This window comes from Tyto alba, unplaced genomic scaffold, assembly GCF_018691265.1.
Source record: "Tyto alba isolate M040663 unplaced genomic scaffold, T.alba_DEE_v4.0 Super-Scaffold_26, whole genome shotgun sequence".
NCBI classification, from domain to species: domain Eukaryota; kingdom Metazoa; phylum Chordata; class Aves; order Strigiformes; family Tytonidae; genus Tyto; species Tyto alba.
Window position 1 is genome coordinate 22,087,489 of NW_024881300.1, and position 11,856 is coordinate 22,099,344.

At 72.3% G+C, this 11,856-nt stretch overlaps 2 protein-coding genes across 2 annotated transcripts; one reads left to right on the top strand and one right to left on the bottom strand.

Moving 5' to 3' along the window:
• The first annotated feature begins 1,257 nt into the window (after positions 1-1,257).
• Positions 1,258-7,033, top strand: CDH15 (cadherin 15). The gene is made up of 14 exons (XM_042797328.1): positions 1,258-1,308; positions 2,752-2,904; positions 3,124-3,279; positions 3,381-3,525; positions 3,614-3,774; positions 4,003-4,131; positions 4,278-4,463; positions 4,538-4,791; positions 4,909-5,051; positions 5,157-5,393; positions 5,480-5,719; positions 6,318-6,454; positions 6,563-6,718; positions 6,836-7,033. Exons 1-14 carry the CDS (start codon positions 1,258-1,260, stop codon positions 7,031-7,033), a joined length of 2,346 nt encoding a protein of 781 aa, XP_042653262.1.
• Positions 7,034-7,373: 340 nt separating this feature from the next.
• On the bottom strand, positions 7,374-11,325 carry SLC22A31 (solute carrier family 22 member 31). Its single transcript, XM_042797649.1, has 9 exons — positions 10,978-11,325; positions 10,156-10,259; positions 9,894-10,048; positions 9,520-9,688; positions 9,024-9,169; positions 8,834-8,942; positions 8,535-8,749; positions 8,293-8,404; positions 7,374-8,157 (listed from the first exon to the last, which is right to left on the bottom strand). The coding sequence occupies exons 1-9, from the start codon at positions 11,323-11,325 to the stop codon at positions 7,815-7,817; spliced, it is 1,701 nt and encodes a 566-aa protein (XP_042653583.1). The 3' UTR covers positions 7,374-7,814.
• Positions 11,326-11,856: the final 531 nt, after the last annotated feature.

The following is an 11,856-nucleotide window of genomic DNA, read 5'->3' on the forward strand; positions in this document are numbered from 1 at the left end:
CACCAGTGTCACCAAGACGTGGCACATTCCCTTGCAAAGCCCAGCGCTTGGGGGTCCCCGGGAGGGCGAGGGTCCCCCCGGCCCCCCCCCCACCTCCGCCCTGCCCGGGGCCCGCTGCGGCACCCGGGGCGGCGGGGACCCGCCGGTGTCGGGGCCGGTGGCCGGGACGATGCTGCCACCTGGTGCCGCGGCGTCGTGGCGACACCGGGACCGGGGGTGGCACCAGGATTGGCAACGGGGACCGGGGGTGGCAGCGGGACGTGTAACTGGGGTCCAGGGTGGCACCGGGACCGGCAACGGGTGTCTGGGGCAGCACCGAGACCGGCCCCGGGGGTCGAGGGAAGAACCGGGACCGGCAACAGGGACCGGCCCCAGGGTCGGAGCAGCACCGGGACCGTCAACGGGAGTCGAGGGGCATCACCGGGACCGGCCCCGGGGGTCAAGGGAAGGAAGCACCGGGACCGGCAACGGCTTTCAAGGCAGCACCGGGACCGGCCCCGGGGGTCGCGGGTAGCACCGGGACCGGTCCCCGTGGTCAAGGAGCAGCGCCGGGATTGGCACCGGCGGGGATCGGGGACAGCGGGGCCGGGGGTCTTGGGTCCTGCCGCGGCTCCGGGAGCAGCCCGGTGCTGCTCCGCCCCGCGGGAACCCGCCGGGACCGGAGACCGCGGGAAGCTGCCGTCCCTCCCCCGAGCCCGCCCCGGCCACGGCCACGGCCACTGCCACGGCCACGGCCCGGGGCGGGCTCGCCTCGACGGGGGGCGGGCAGGGCCGGTGCCGGTGCCGGTGCCGGTGCCGGTGCCGGTGCCGGCGCCGGACCCACCCGCGGCGGGGGCAGAGGGGCCGGGTCTCTCCCACCCGCCCGCCCCGTCGCGGCATCCCCGGGGGCGCTCCCGGCGACAGCTGCCGCGTTCCCGCCCGCCCTGCCCCGGGGGGGCCGCGCACCCCCCCCGGCCCCCCACCCCCGGAGCAGCGGGGACCCCCCCACACACACCACCACCTCCCCCACACACCCCTACCCCGCGTCCCTCCGCAGCCCCCCCCGAACCCCCCAGCGCCCGCCCCGCCGGGCCCCCGCCGGGCAGGGGGTGCAGGCTGCCGGCCGGGGGGGGCATGAGGACAGCTGCCCGGCCCGGGGGGGGGCCCGGCCCGCCCGGCAGCACATGTGCTGTCACTCAGCCAGCTCCGCGGTTATTTTAGCTCAGGACCGGCGAGCGGCTCGGGGCTGGCGGCCGGACTGCGCCCCGCTTCTCCGCCATGGGCCCCCCGCTCCTCCTCGCCTGCCTGCTCGCCCCCCTCTGCGCTCGGGTAAGGGGAGAGGGGAGATGGGGATGGGGGACAACCCCCCCCCCACACCCCCCCACACACACCTCTCTTCATGCCCCCAGGAGAGCCGGCTGGGATGGGGACCCTGGACACGGTGCTGGGGGGGTGGGGGTGGGGGGCAGCCGGACCCCAAAGCCCGCGGAGGCACGTCCCTGGGGGGCGGCGGGGTTGGGGATGGGGGTGATGGGGGCTTGGTGCCCCCTCTGGAGGCATTTCCCACCCCACAGATGGTGGCGGCAGGGGGGGGCCTGCGGCTCCGGCATGCTGCCTGCGCTTGTGGACCGGGGATTGGAATTTGGGGGAGGGTTAGGTATTCAGAAACACCCTGCTCCCCCCCTTTCCCACCCTCCCCCTGTCCTCCCAGACCCTCTCTGCAACTGCCTGTCCATGCATGTTCCCCCCCCCCCCCCCCGCCCCAGAGCCCCTCACTGTGGCCTCAGGCCTGAGCCACATGGGGCTGTTGGGGTTCTGGCCTGGGCCGCACAGCCGGGAGCTCAGGGCAGAGGAGGGGGCCCTGCAGGGCAGCCCCCCCCCCCCCCCCCCCCGCAGCAGCAGGGCCCCCATTGCCCCCCTGCCCATCCGCCCTGAGCTCCAGCAGCCCCCCAGGGAAGGGGGAGGGTGTGTCTCTCCTGGGGGGGCAGCTGGAGGCTGTGGGGCAGCTCCCTTCAAAACAAGCCCCTTGTTCTGCCCGTCCCCTGGGGCTGGCAGGCAGCTCCCCCCACCCCCCTGTGCCACACAGCCCCCCCCCATTCCCAGGGACCCCCAGCACAGCCGTCCCTGCTGCCCACGCAGGGACCTGGGGCACCCCGGGGCACCCCAGCACCCAGCGGTGCAGCCAGGATGGGTGCAGGGGGGGCTGCAAGGCCCGGTGCTGCCCAGATGTGCCCCCTCCCCAGGGAGGGGACAGCGCGTGTCCCTGGGGCCCAGGACGAGGGGGAACCCTGACGAACGTGGCATGGGGGGGGCGAGGGGAGGCTGCACAGCTCCCTGCCCCCCTCCTAACCCCCATCTCCCAGCCCCCACTCCTGCTCCCCACAGCTCCAGACCCCCCTGTCACCCCTCCCCAATTCCCTGACCCCCCCCAGCCCCTAAACGCATCCTAACCCCCCCAGCTCCCTGTGCCCCCCTTGGCAACCCGGCTCTGTGCAATCCCTGCCCCTTCTGCCCTCACCAGCTCGGGGTAACCCCCTTCATCCCCACGGTGGGGGTCCCGTGGGGCTGCTCGGTTGTGGGGTACCCCCTCCCGGTGAGACACCCGTCACCATCACGCCAGGATGTCACGGGACCACCAACACAAAGCTCCCGGGGGAGCTGGGTGGCGTCTCCGCTCCCCCAGACCCAACCCCATCTGGGAGGGGTCTGACCCCCCTGCTCTGGAGGTTTTGGGGTCACCGGCAGCACCGTGTGTCCCGCCCCCCCTCCCAGGGTGCCAGCCCAGCCCAGCTGGGTGCTGCAGCCCCGGGCAGCCCCCAGGCCTGGCGGCAGCACGAGGGTCCGCGGCGGGTGAAGCGGGCTTGGGTGATCCCCCCCATCAGCATTTCGGAGAACCACAAGCGCATCCCCCACCTCCTGGTGCAGGTAGGCTGGGAGCAATCCCTCCCCCCCCCCCACACACAATTCCAGGTGGGGCTGGGGCGAGGGCACCCTGGGCAGAGGGACTGCATGAGGGGCACCCCAGGAACAGGACGTGGAGGGGAGGCTCAGGGGGGACCCCAGGATGGGGGACAGACCCCACCCCCCACCCCCCCCCCCTCCCTCCAAGCCTCAGGACCACCAGCCCTGCTTTCCCCGGGGCAGATCAAATCTGACAAGCAGCAGCCCGGGGGGGTGATCTACAGCATTAAGGGGCCGGGGGTGGACGAGGAGCCCCTGGGCATCTTCTCCATCGACAAGTTCAGCGGGAAGGTCTTCCTCAACGCCATGCTGGACCGGGAGGAGAACGACCGATTCCGGGTAAGGATGCTGCCCGGCTGCCTGCAGCACCCCCCCTCCCCGGGGGGGGTGGGTGTGTGTGTCCCAGCTGGACCCCAACCCACCCAGCCCTGCGCCCGCAGCTGAAAGCCTTCGCGCTGGACCTGGGCGGCGTGACGCTGGAGGACCCCACCGACCTGGAGATCATCGTGGTGGACCAGAACGACAACCGGCCGCTCTTCCGGCAGGACGTCTTCACGGGGCGCGTGGTGGAGGGGGCTGAGCCAGGTGGGGCCAGGGGATGGGGGGGTGGGGTTGGCTTTGGGGGGGTGCTGAGCCACCGGCACCCAACTGGGGGGTGCTCCTGTGGCCGCAGGGACCTGCGTGATGACGGCGGATGCCACCGACGCCGACGACCCCGACACGGACAACGCGGCGCTGCGGTACTCCATCCTGGAGCAGGGTGCTGCCACCATGTTCAGCATCAATGCCACCACCGGCGAGATCTGCACCGCCCGGCCCGGCCTTGACCGTGAGGTATGGACGTGGCGGAGGGGAGGGGGGACACACACACAGGCAGCACCGGGACTGGGGGGCAGCCAGAGACACCCCCCACCTGGTAAAACCACAGCTCCAGCCATGAGCAGACCCAAGCGTGGGGACAGGGTGGGTGGCCAGCAGCTGGAGGAGCTCTGGGCGCCCGGGGGTGGGGGGGCTGGAGGGGCTCAGTACCACCACCCCCCACCCCTCCCTCCTTCCCCACAGACCGTGGGGGTGTACAACCTGACGGTGCAGGCAGCCGACATGTCCGGGGACGGGCTCACCACCACCGCCACGGCCATCATCTACCTGGAGGACATCAACGACAACCCTCCCGAGTTCACCAAGGAGGAGGTCAGTGGCCGCAGCGGGGTGGGGGGGGGACACACGGAGGGGGTCAGCCGGGTGGGATCCGGCCCCCCCTGGGTGCAGCAGCATCCCAAAGCGGCAGACCCGCCCCCCCCCCCCCCCCCGCCAAGCCCCACGCCGCTCTCCCCCAGTTCTCCATGGAGGTGGAGGAGCAAGCGGCTGGCGTGGACGTGGGCAAGGTCTTCGTGCACGACAAGGACCTGGCCGGCTCGCCCAACTGGTTGGCCAAATTCACCATCCTGGAGGGTGACCCCGAGGGCGCCTTCGCCATCCGCACCGACCCCTACACCAACGACGGCGTGCTCTCCGTGGCCAAGGTGCAGCCGGAGGAGTTTGGGGGGGTGGGGGGGGGTGTCCCACGGCTCGGCTGACCCGTGGCCCCTCTCGGCAGCCGCTGGACCACGAGGTGCGGGACCGTTTCGAGCTGACGGTGTCGGTGCGGAACGAGCGGCCGCTGGAGCCCGCGGCCCCCGCCAGCCCCCGGGCGCTGGCCACCGTGCGGGTGCGGGTGCGGGACGTGAACGAGGCGCCCGTCTTCCGCGAGAACCCACGGCGGGTCAGCGTGCTGGAGGGGGCCCCCCCGGGCACCCCCGTCACCACCTACACCGCCAGCGACCCCGACACCCGCCAGCTCCAGACCCTCACGTGAGTCCCCGGGCCCCTCGCACCCGGCGTATTTGGCGTTCGCAGCCTGCGGTGGGTATTTTGGGGGTGGGGTGTGATGGGTGTGACCACCCCCCCACCCCCCCAACCTGCCCACAGCTACGCGCTGCTCTACGACCCGGCGGACTGGCTGCAGCTGGACCCCCACGCCGGCACCGTCCGCACCAAGCGGGAGCTGCTGCACCCCTCCGCCTTCCTGCAGGGTGGCTGGTACATCGCCCTGATCCTTGCCCGCGATGACGGTGAGCTGCCCCTCCCCACCATGCCCTCCCCCCCCCCCCCCCAGCTCATGCTGTCGTCCCCCCCCCCCACACCCCTCCCTTGACCCTTCTGCTCCGTGCCCCCAGCCGAGCCCCCGCTCTCCGCCACCGGCACCCTCTCCATCGAGATCCTGGAGGTGAACGACCACGCGCCGCTGCTGCAGCCGCCGGCCGGGGTGGTCTGCGGGCGGCCAGGCCGCGGGGGGAAGCTGCTCCTGGGGGCTACGGATGCTGACCGACCCCCCCACGGTGCCCCCTTCCACTTCCACCTCAGCCCCCAGCACCCCCAGCTTGCCCGCAACTGGAGCATCACCCGCTTCAATGGTGAGGGCTGGCAGGGAGGGGGCTGCTGCTTGGGGAGGGGGGCCGGGGGGGTCCCGGCTCACCCCTTGCCCATGTCCCTCCCACAGTGACCCACGCGGTGCTGGCCGTGCTGGTGGAGCTCCCCGAGGGGCCCTACTCGCTCCCGCTGCTGCTCCGGGACTCGGGGACCCCCCCGCGGGAGCGGCAGGAGCTGCTGAACATCTCGGTGTGCCACTGCGGCCGGGACGGCACCTGCGAGGACGGTGTCCTGGCCGCCGCCACCGCCGGGGCCAGTGTCACCCTCGGGGCCCTCATGATCATCCTCGGCAGCAGCATCCTCCTCCTCGGTGAGTGGGACCCCCCGACCGGCCTCACCCCCACCCAGCACCCCAGCCCCGTGCCCTACCACGCAGTGTGGGTGCTGGCCACCCATCCCAACCCCACCAGCACCCTCTCGTCACCTCGTCCCCCCACCCAGCACCCCATCCTGGTCCTGGCAACCCCATCCAGTCCTCACCCATGTCCCCCAGCACCCCATCCTGGTCCAAAACACCCCAACTTCTCCCTGCCCGTGTCCCCCATCACTCCATCGTGGTCCAAAACACCCCAACTTCTCCCTGCCCGTGTTCCCCCATCACCCCATCCTGGTCCAAAACACCCCAACTTCTCCCTGCCCGTGTCCCCCCATCACCCCATCCTGGTCCTGGCCACCCAGTCCCCCAACAACCCCTTTGGACCCCTACCAAGACCCCCCCCACCCCCTTTCCCTCATTGCCCAGCCCACCCCCCCATCCCTCCCCACCATCCCCATCCCACTCTCCCAGCCCCACCAGCTGCATCCCCTCCCCATCGCCCCAGGTCCCACCACCACCCCATCGCCCATGTGCTCCCAGTCCTGTCCCCCCCCACCCCCCCACCCCGTGCCCACCCACCCTCTGCCCGCAGTGCTGGTGGGGCTGGGGGCTGCCCGGGCGCGGGGGCGCCGGCGGGCTCTGCGCAAGGGGCTGCTGCAGCGCTCGGGGGACGACATGCGCGACAATATCCTCAACTACGACGAGCAGGGCGGGGGCGAGGAGGACCAGGTGAGGGAAATCCCAGGGGGGTCGAGGGCGGGGAGGCAAAGGGGGGGGGTGTGTGTCCCTGCACCCCTGAACCCACCCTCCCACCCCCCCCCACCCCCATCCCCGCAGGACGCTTACGACATCAACCAGCTCCGGCACCCCGAGCTCTTCTCAGCGCGGGCCAAGCCCCCCGTGCGCAGGGACGCCCCGCTCAGCTCCGCCACCCCCCCGGCCCCCCGCAAGCTGCCCAGCGGCCCCTCCGACATCGAGGACTTCATCAACGAGGTTGGGGACAGGACCCAGCGCTCCCCTGAGCACCCCCCCTCTACCCACCTCCCCATCCCCAGCGGGGGGAGCTGACTGTGTCTGTGTGTGTGTCCCCCCCCCTCCCCGTCCCCGCAGGGGCTGGAGGCTGCCGACAGTGACCCCAGCGTGCCCCCCTACGACACGGCCCTCATCTACGACTACGAGGGCTCGGGGTCGGTCGCCAGCCCGCTCAGCTCCATCGTCTCCAGCCTGACAGACGAGGACCAGGACTACGACTACCTGAGCGAGTGGGGGCCACGCTTCCGGCGCCTGGCCGACCTCTACGGGCAGTAGCAAGGAAAAAGGAGGGGGGGGGGGGTGGTACCCCGCTGCCCTCCCCAACCCCCCCCCCCCCCCCGCTCCAAAAATGCTGGGGCAGGGAATGGGCATCTCTCGGGAGATCTTTTGCACAAGCTGCCAGGGGCTTTGCACGCGCGTGTGCAACAAGAGAGGCCTTCAGGGCAGGGGTCTGTGCCCCTGCCCCCTCCCCCTGCCCCCCCCTCCCCCCCCCCCCCAAGAACCTCCACACCCAGGAGGGCAGAGAGCAAGAGTATGGGGAGCCCTGGGAGGGGGGGGAAAACACCAGCCCCCCCCCCCCCCCCCGGGGAAAGACCCTGAGGAGCTGGGAGGGGGGGCGAGGAGACCCCCAGTTCCCCTCCATAATAAAGATCTTGGAGAAGGGGGGGCCGGTGGTGGGGGTGCCGTGCGGGGCCCCCGACCGCGCCAGCCGCCTGTAGAAACAAGGCACTTTTATTGGCAGCCTGCGACCGCCCGCCAAAAACACCCCTACGGCGGGGGGGGGGGGGGGGGGGGGGCCATCACCCCCGCCCCAGGACTCCCAGCACAGCTCCTCCTGGGGCAGGATCTGGCCCCAGCGTGGGGGTGGGTGCGCTGCCTCCCTCGACCCCCTCCTCCCCTCCAGCCTTCACCCGTGTCCTGGTTGCACCCCGCCGTCCCTGTGAGCACCCAAGGATCCAGTGCTCTACGGTGTGTGTGTGGGGGGGCCAGCATTGTGCTCAGCGCCCCCCCCCAGCAGCAGGGAGACCCTGGGGGGGGTGGGGTGCACAGCTACATTTCACAGGGAGGGGGCCGGGGAGCCCAGCATCGTCTTGGTGGAAGCGGCGAGGTGAGAGTAGTCGTGGGGGATGGCGTGGGGGGCGAGCAGGGGCAGGTGGTCCTCGCGGGGGGGTCGGTGGAAGAGGGGGGGCCGGCGCTGGCTCTCGCCGTCCCGCAGGGACTGGGGCAGGCTGCGGCCCTGGCTCTCCGGCAGCAGCATGAGGCTGAGGACGGCGAGGATGGCGAAGGAGGCGAAGACGACGTGGTGCAGGAAGAAGCCGCGGCTGTTGGGGATGGCGGTGATGGGGGCGGCCGCCTTGCCCACGAAACTGGCCCCCACCACGAGGCCCAGCCCGGCACCCCTGCGGGGAGGGGGGGGAGGAAAAGGAGCTCAGAGTGGGGGGGGGCTGGGGGGACCCTGCTTGGGTGTCCCCCCAGTCGCAAGGTAGCAGGGCGGGAGGGTGGTGGGTCCGTGTCCCCGTCCCCCCCCCCTTTACCTGACCACGGTGGGGAGGACCTCGCTGGCGAAGAAGATGCTGAGCGTGGTGACGGCGTGGGAGGCGGTGATGCCCACCACCGAGAGGGTCAGGACAACGAGATCCAGCAGGTCTGGGGCGAGGGGAAAGCACCATCAGGGGGCAAATCCTGCGCATACCCCCCCGCCGGCCCCAAGCATCCCGTTATCCCCTCCCCTGCACCCCGCTGCAGGGAGGGCGGGGGTCCCCGGCACCGCCCTTACACTGGGTGAGGGCCAGCAGCAGGAGGGAGGAGATGCCGGTGAGGACGGTGCAGAGCAGGAGGACGGCGCGGCGCCCGAAGCGCTCGGCCGTCAGGCAGACGAAGAGGCAGGCGGCCGCCTCGGTGCCCACCAGCACGAAGTAGGAGGAGAAGAAGTGGGGCAGGTGGGGGGCCAGGTTGCGGGTGAAGCAGTGGCGGATACCGGAGCCGATGAACCTGCGGGAGAGCTGGGTCAAGGGGGGGCTCTGAGCGGGAAACACCCCCCCGCTTCCCACCCCACCACCCGCCCCGCCTGCTCACGCCGCGAAGCCGAGGATGACTCCGTTCTTCCAGATGACCCTGGTGCCGAAAATCTCGCAGACGACGTGGTAGCGGGGCTGCGGGGACCCCTCGGAGAGGGACTCCAGCTCTGCCGGGACAGGGGGACCCCGGTTAGAGCCGTCCCGCCGCCCCCCCCAACACCGCGGGTTTGGGGGAGGGGGCCACGCACCCTCGCGGAGGCTCTCTTGGAGGCTGGGGCTGTCGTCAGAGCCGGGACCACCGCTTTCGGCCAGTGCCTGCAGGGTCTTCCTGGCCCGCTCCGGCTGCCGCGTGGCCAGCAGCCAGCGCGGTGACTCCAGCAGCAGCGCCGGGCACCTGGGGCACGAGTGTGGGTGTCACGGGGCTCCCGGGAGGCCCCCCCCCACGCTCCCCTCACCTTCTCAGCTTCAAAGCAACGCTGCCCAGAAACCCTCAACTTCAAACCCGAGCAAATATTTACCCAGGGTGGTGGTGGTGTGTGTGTGGGGGGGTCCTTGTGCTCCACCTGAAGAGCCCCCGCGCAGCCTTGGATCCCGCACCGCGGCCCCGGGCGGGGTGTGCTGGGCTGGGGTGCTCGGTGCCAGCGCCCGGGGCACAGCACAGCCCCACTGCAGGCAGCAGCCCCCTCCCCACGCATACAGCCCCACCCCAGCCATGGGGCGAGGCGGGGGGGGGGGGTTTCTTACCACCAGCAGGCAGCCAGCAGAGCCAGGATCATGGTGACAGCACCCTGCAGCACCCGCCAGTCCCGGCACAGCACCGCCAGTCCCGGCAGCAGCAGCTCCCCGGCGATCCAGAAGAAGCCGGCCACCATCGTCACCCCCAGGCGATGCGGGGGGTCGCAGAGCTCCAAACCTGCCAAAGCGAGGTGGGGGGGGGGAGGGAGGAAAGGGGGGGGCAACCGTGGGTGCCACAGCCGCAGGGCATCCTGCGCCCTAGAGCATCCTGCATCCGGGAGCATCCTACACCTCGGAGCATCCTGCATCCCGGAGCATCCCGCATCCCGGAGCATCCTCGGTCCCCACCGCCACTGCAGACCCCCCCCCAACGGCAAACTCACGTGCCACGTAGAGGGAGAGGAAGGCTCCGGCCAGCGCCGCCCCGAAGAGCAGCCGTGCCACCAGCACCATGACAAAGTTGACGGCCAGCGCCACGCCGAGGCCCAGGGGCACCGCCAGCACCAGGGACACCACGAAGGCGGGCCGGCGGCCGAACCTGCCGGGGAGGGGACGGGCTGTGAGCGGGGCTGGGGGGACGGGGACCTCCCCCTCCCCCCACTTCCCAGGGGGGAGCCATCCTGGGGACCCCCCCCCCCCGGTTACCTGTCGCAGGCCAGGCCGGCGGCGACGCTGCCCAGTGTCCAGCCCAGCAAGTGGGTGGTTTGCTCCAGCGGCACCTTCCAGCGCGCGGCACACACCAGGTCCCACTGGGGAGACATCAGCACCGGGGTGGGGGGGCCCGGCAGACACCCTACTGCCCGTAGGGGTGGGACAGATGGGGGTCCCGATCCCCAGGAGTTGCCTGGGGGGGTGGGGGGGGAGCGGAATTCTGGCCGGTCCCCACCCCACAAACAGAAATGTGGGGCTGGAAGGGGGGGGTCGGACACACAGAGCTGATGGACCTTATTGCCCTGGCCCCCTCCCACGACACCCCAGGGCTCCCCCCAGCCACCCCCAAAGCCCCTCCATGGGGGTCTCCCACCTTCTCCCCCCCTGCCTCAAGGACCCCTCTCCTGTCCCCAGGATCCCTTGTCCCTCCCAAGCAACCTCCCCCCCCAGTGCTCCCCCTGTACATCCAGGGCTTTCCCGTGGGACCCTTGCTGGGGTGCCCAGCGTCCCCCCCACCCCAGGCCCCCACTCGCACCCCTTAACCCCTTCCCTACCGCGGGGACCCCCCCCCCCCCCCCCCCCCCCCCCGCTCCCATCTGCAGCCACAGACCCCACCCACCCACTCGCACCCCTTAACCCCTTCCTTACCACAGGGACCCCCCCCCCCCGCTCCCATCCAGAACCACAGACCCCCCTACCCCAGGGATCCCCCCGACCTTGGACACTCCCCTTCCCCGGAACCTTCCCAACCCCCCCTCAACCCTTGGGGGTCCGTGTGTCCCGTGTTCCTCCCCCCGCCCCCCCCCCCCCCCAAACCTGGGTGACGAGGTTGGAGCGGAGGCCGGCGGCGGGCAGCGCGTAGTGCCAGCCGCGGGTGCAGGGCCCGGTGCCGTTGGGGCGGGGGGCGCCGGGCCCGGGGGGTCGGTACCGGTAGAGCTGACAGGGGCTCCAGCCGCCGCGGAGCCGCGGGACGGCGGCGCGGAGCAGCGCGGCCCCGGCCAAGCGCCGCAGCGGGGGGGGCAGGAGCGCGGCGTCGGGGCGGCAGCGGTGGGGGGGGGCGGCCCCCAGCGCCCACCCCAGCGCCCACCCCAGCGCCAGCGCCGTGCACGGCGCCCACCCCCCCGCCGCCCGCCGGCCCCGCGGCCGCCACCCCCCCGCCGCCATCACCGGCAGCGCTCGGGCTCGGGCGGGCGGGGGCAGCACCGGCACGGACCGCCCCCCCGCCCCGGGCTCTGCCCTCCTTACACCCCCGGCTTCCCCAGGTCAACACCCCCAAACCCAGTCCAGGCCCCCCCCCCAGACCGGTTCGCAACCCTCTCTCCCCCCCCCCCCCCCCCCCCCCCCCCCGCTTTGCCACCCCCCGACCGGTTTGCTCCCCCCAGCCCCGTTCGCCCCCCCAAGCCCTGGTTTAGCCCCCCCTCAGACCGGGTCGCAACCCCCCCACCCCCGTCAACCCCAAGCCCCGGTTTGGACCCCCCCGACCGGTTCACTCCCTCAGCCCCGTTCGCCCTTTAGGCCCCCCCAGACAAGTTCGCTCCCTCCCCAACACTGGTTTGCCCCCCCCCCAAGCCTGCTCTGCCCCCCCCCCCCCAGCTCGGTTTGCCCCCTCCAGCCCCACTTCACACCCCTAAAGCTTCGTTCAGCCCCCCCCATCTCTGTTTATCCCCCCCAGCACCCATTCACCCCCCCCCTCAA

Bases quoted from the DNA above. Each gene is read 5' to 3' on its own strand.
- CDH15 (XM_042797328.1), top strand. From the start codon at position 1,258: ATGGGCCCCCCGCTCCTCCTCGCCTGCCTGCTCGCCCCCCTCTGCGCT. The intron at 3,280-3,380 runs GTAAGGATGCTG...CTGCGCCCGCAG, and splicing joins AGGAGAACGACCGATTCCGG to CTGAAAGCCTTCGCGCTGGA. The intron at 5,394-5,479 runs GTGAGGGCTGGC...TCCCTCCCACAG, and splicing joins GAGCATCACCCGCTTCAATG to TGACCCACGCGGTGCTGGCC.
- SLC22A31 (XM_042797649.1), bottom strand. From the start codon at position 11,325: ATGGCGGCGGGGGGGTGGCGGCCGCGGGGCCGGCGGGCGGCGGGGGGG. The intron at 9,689-9,893 runs GTGAGTTTGCCG...TCGCTTTGGCAG, and splicing joins CCTCTCCCTCTACGTGGCAC to GTTTGGAGCTCTGCGACCCC. The intron at 8,158-8,292 runs GTAAAGGGGGGG...CCCTCCCCGCAG, and splicing joins GTCCTCCCCACCGTGGTCAG to GGGTGCCGGGCTGGGCCTCG.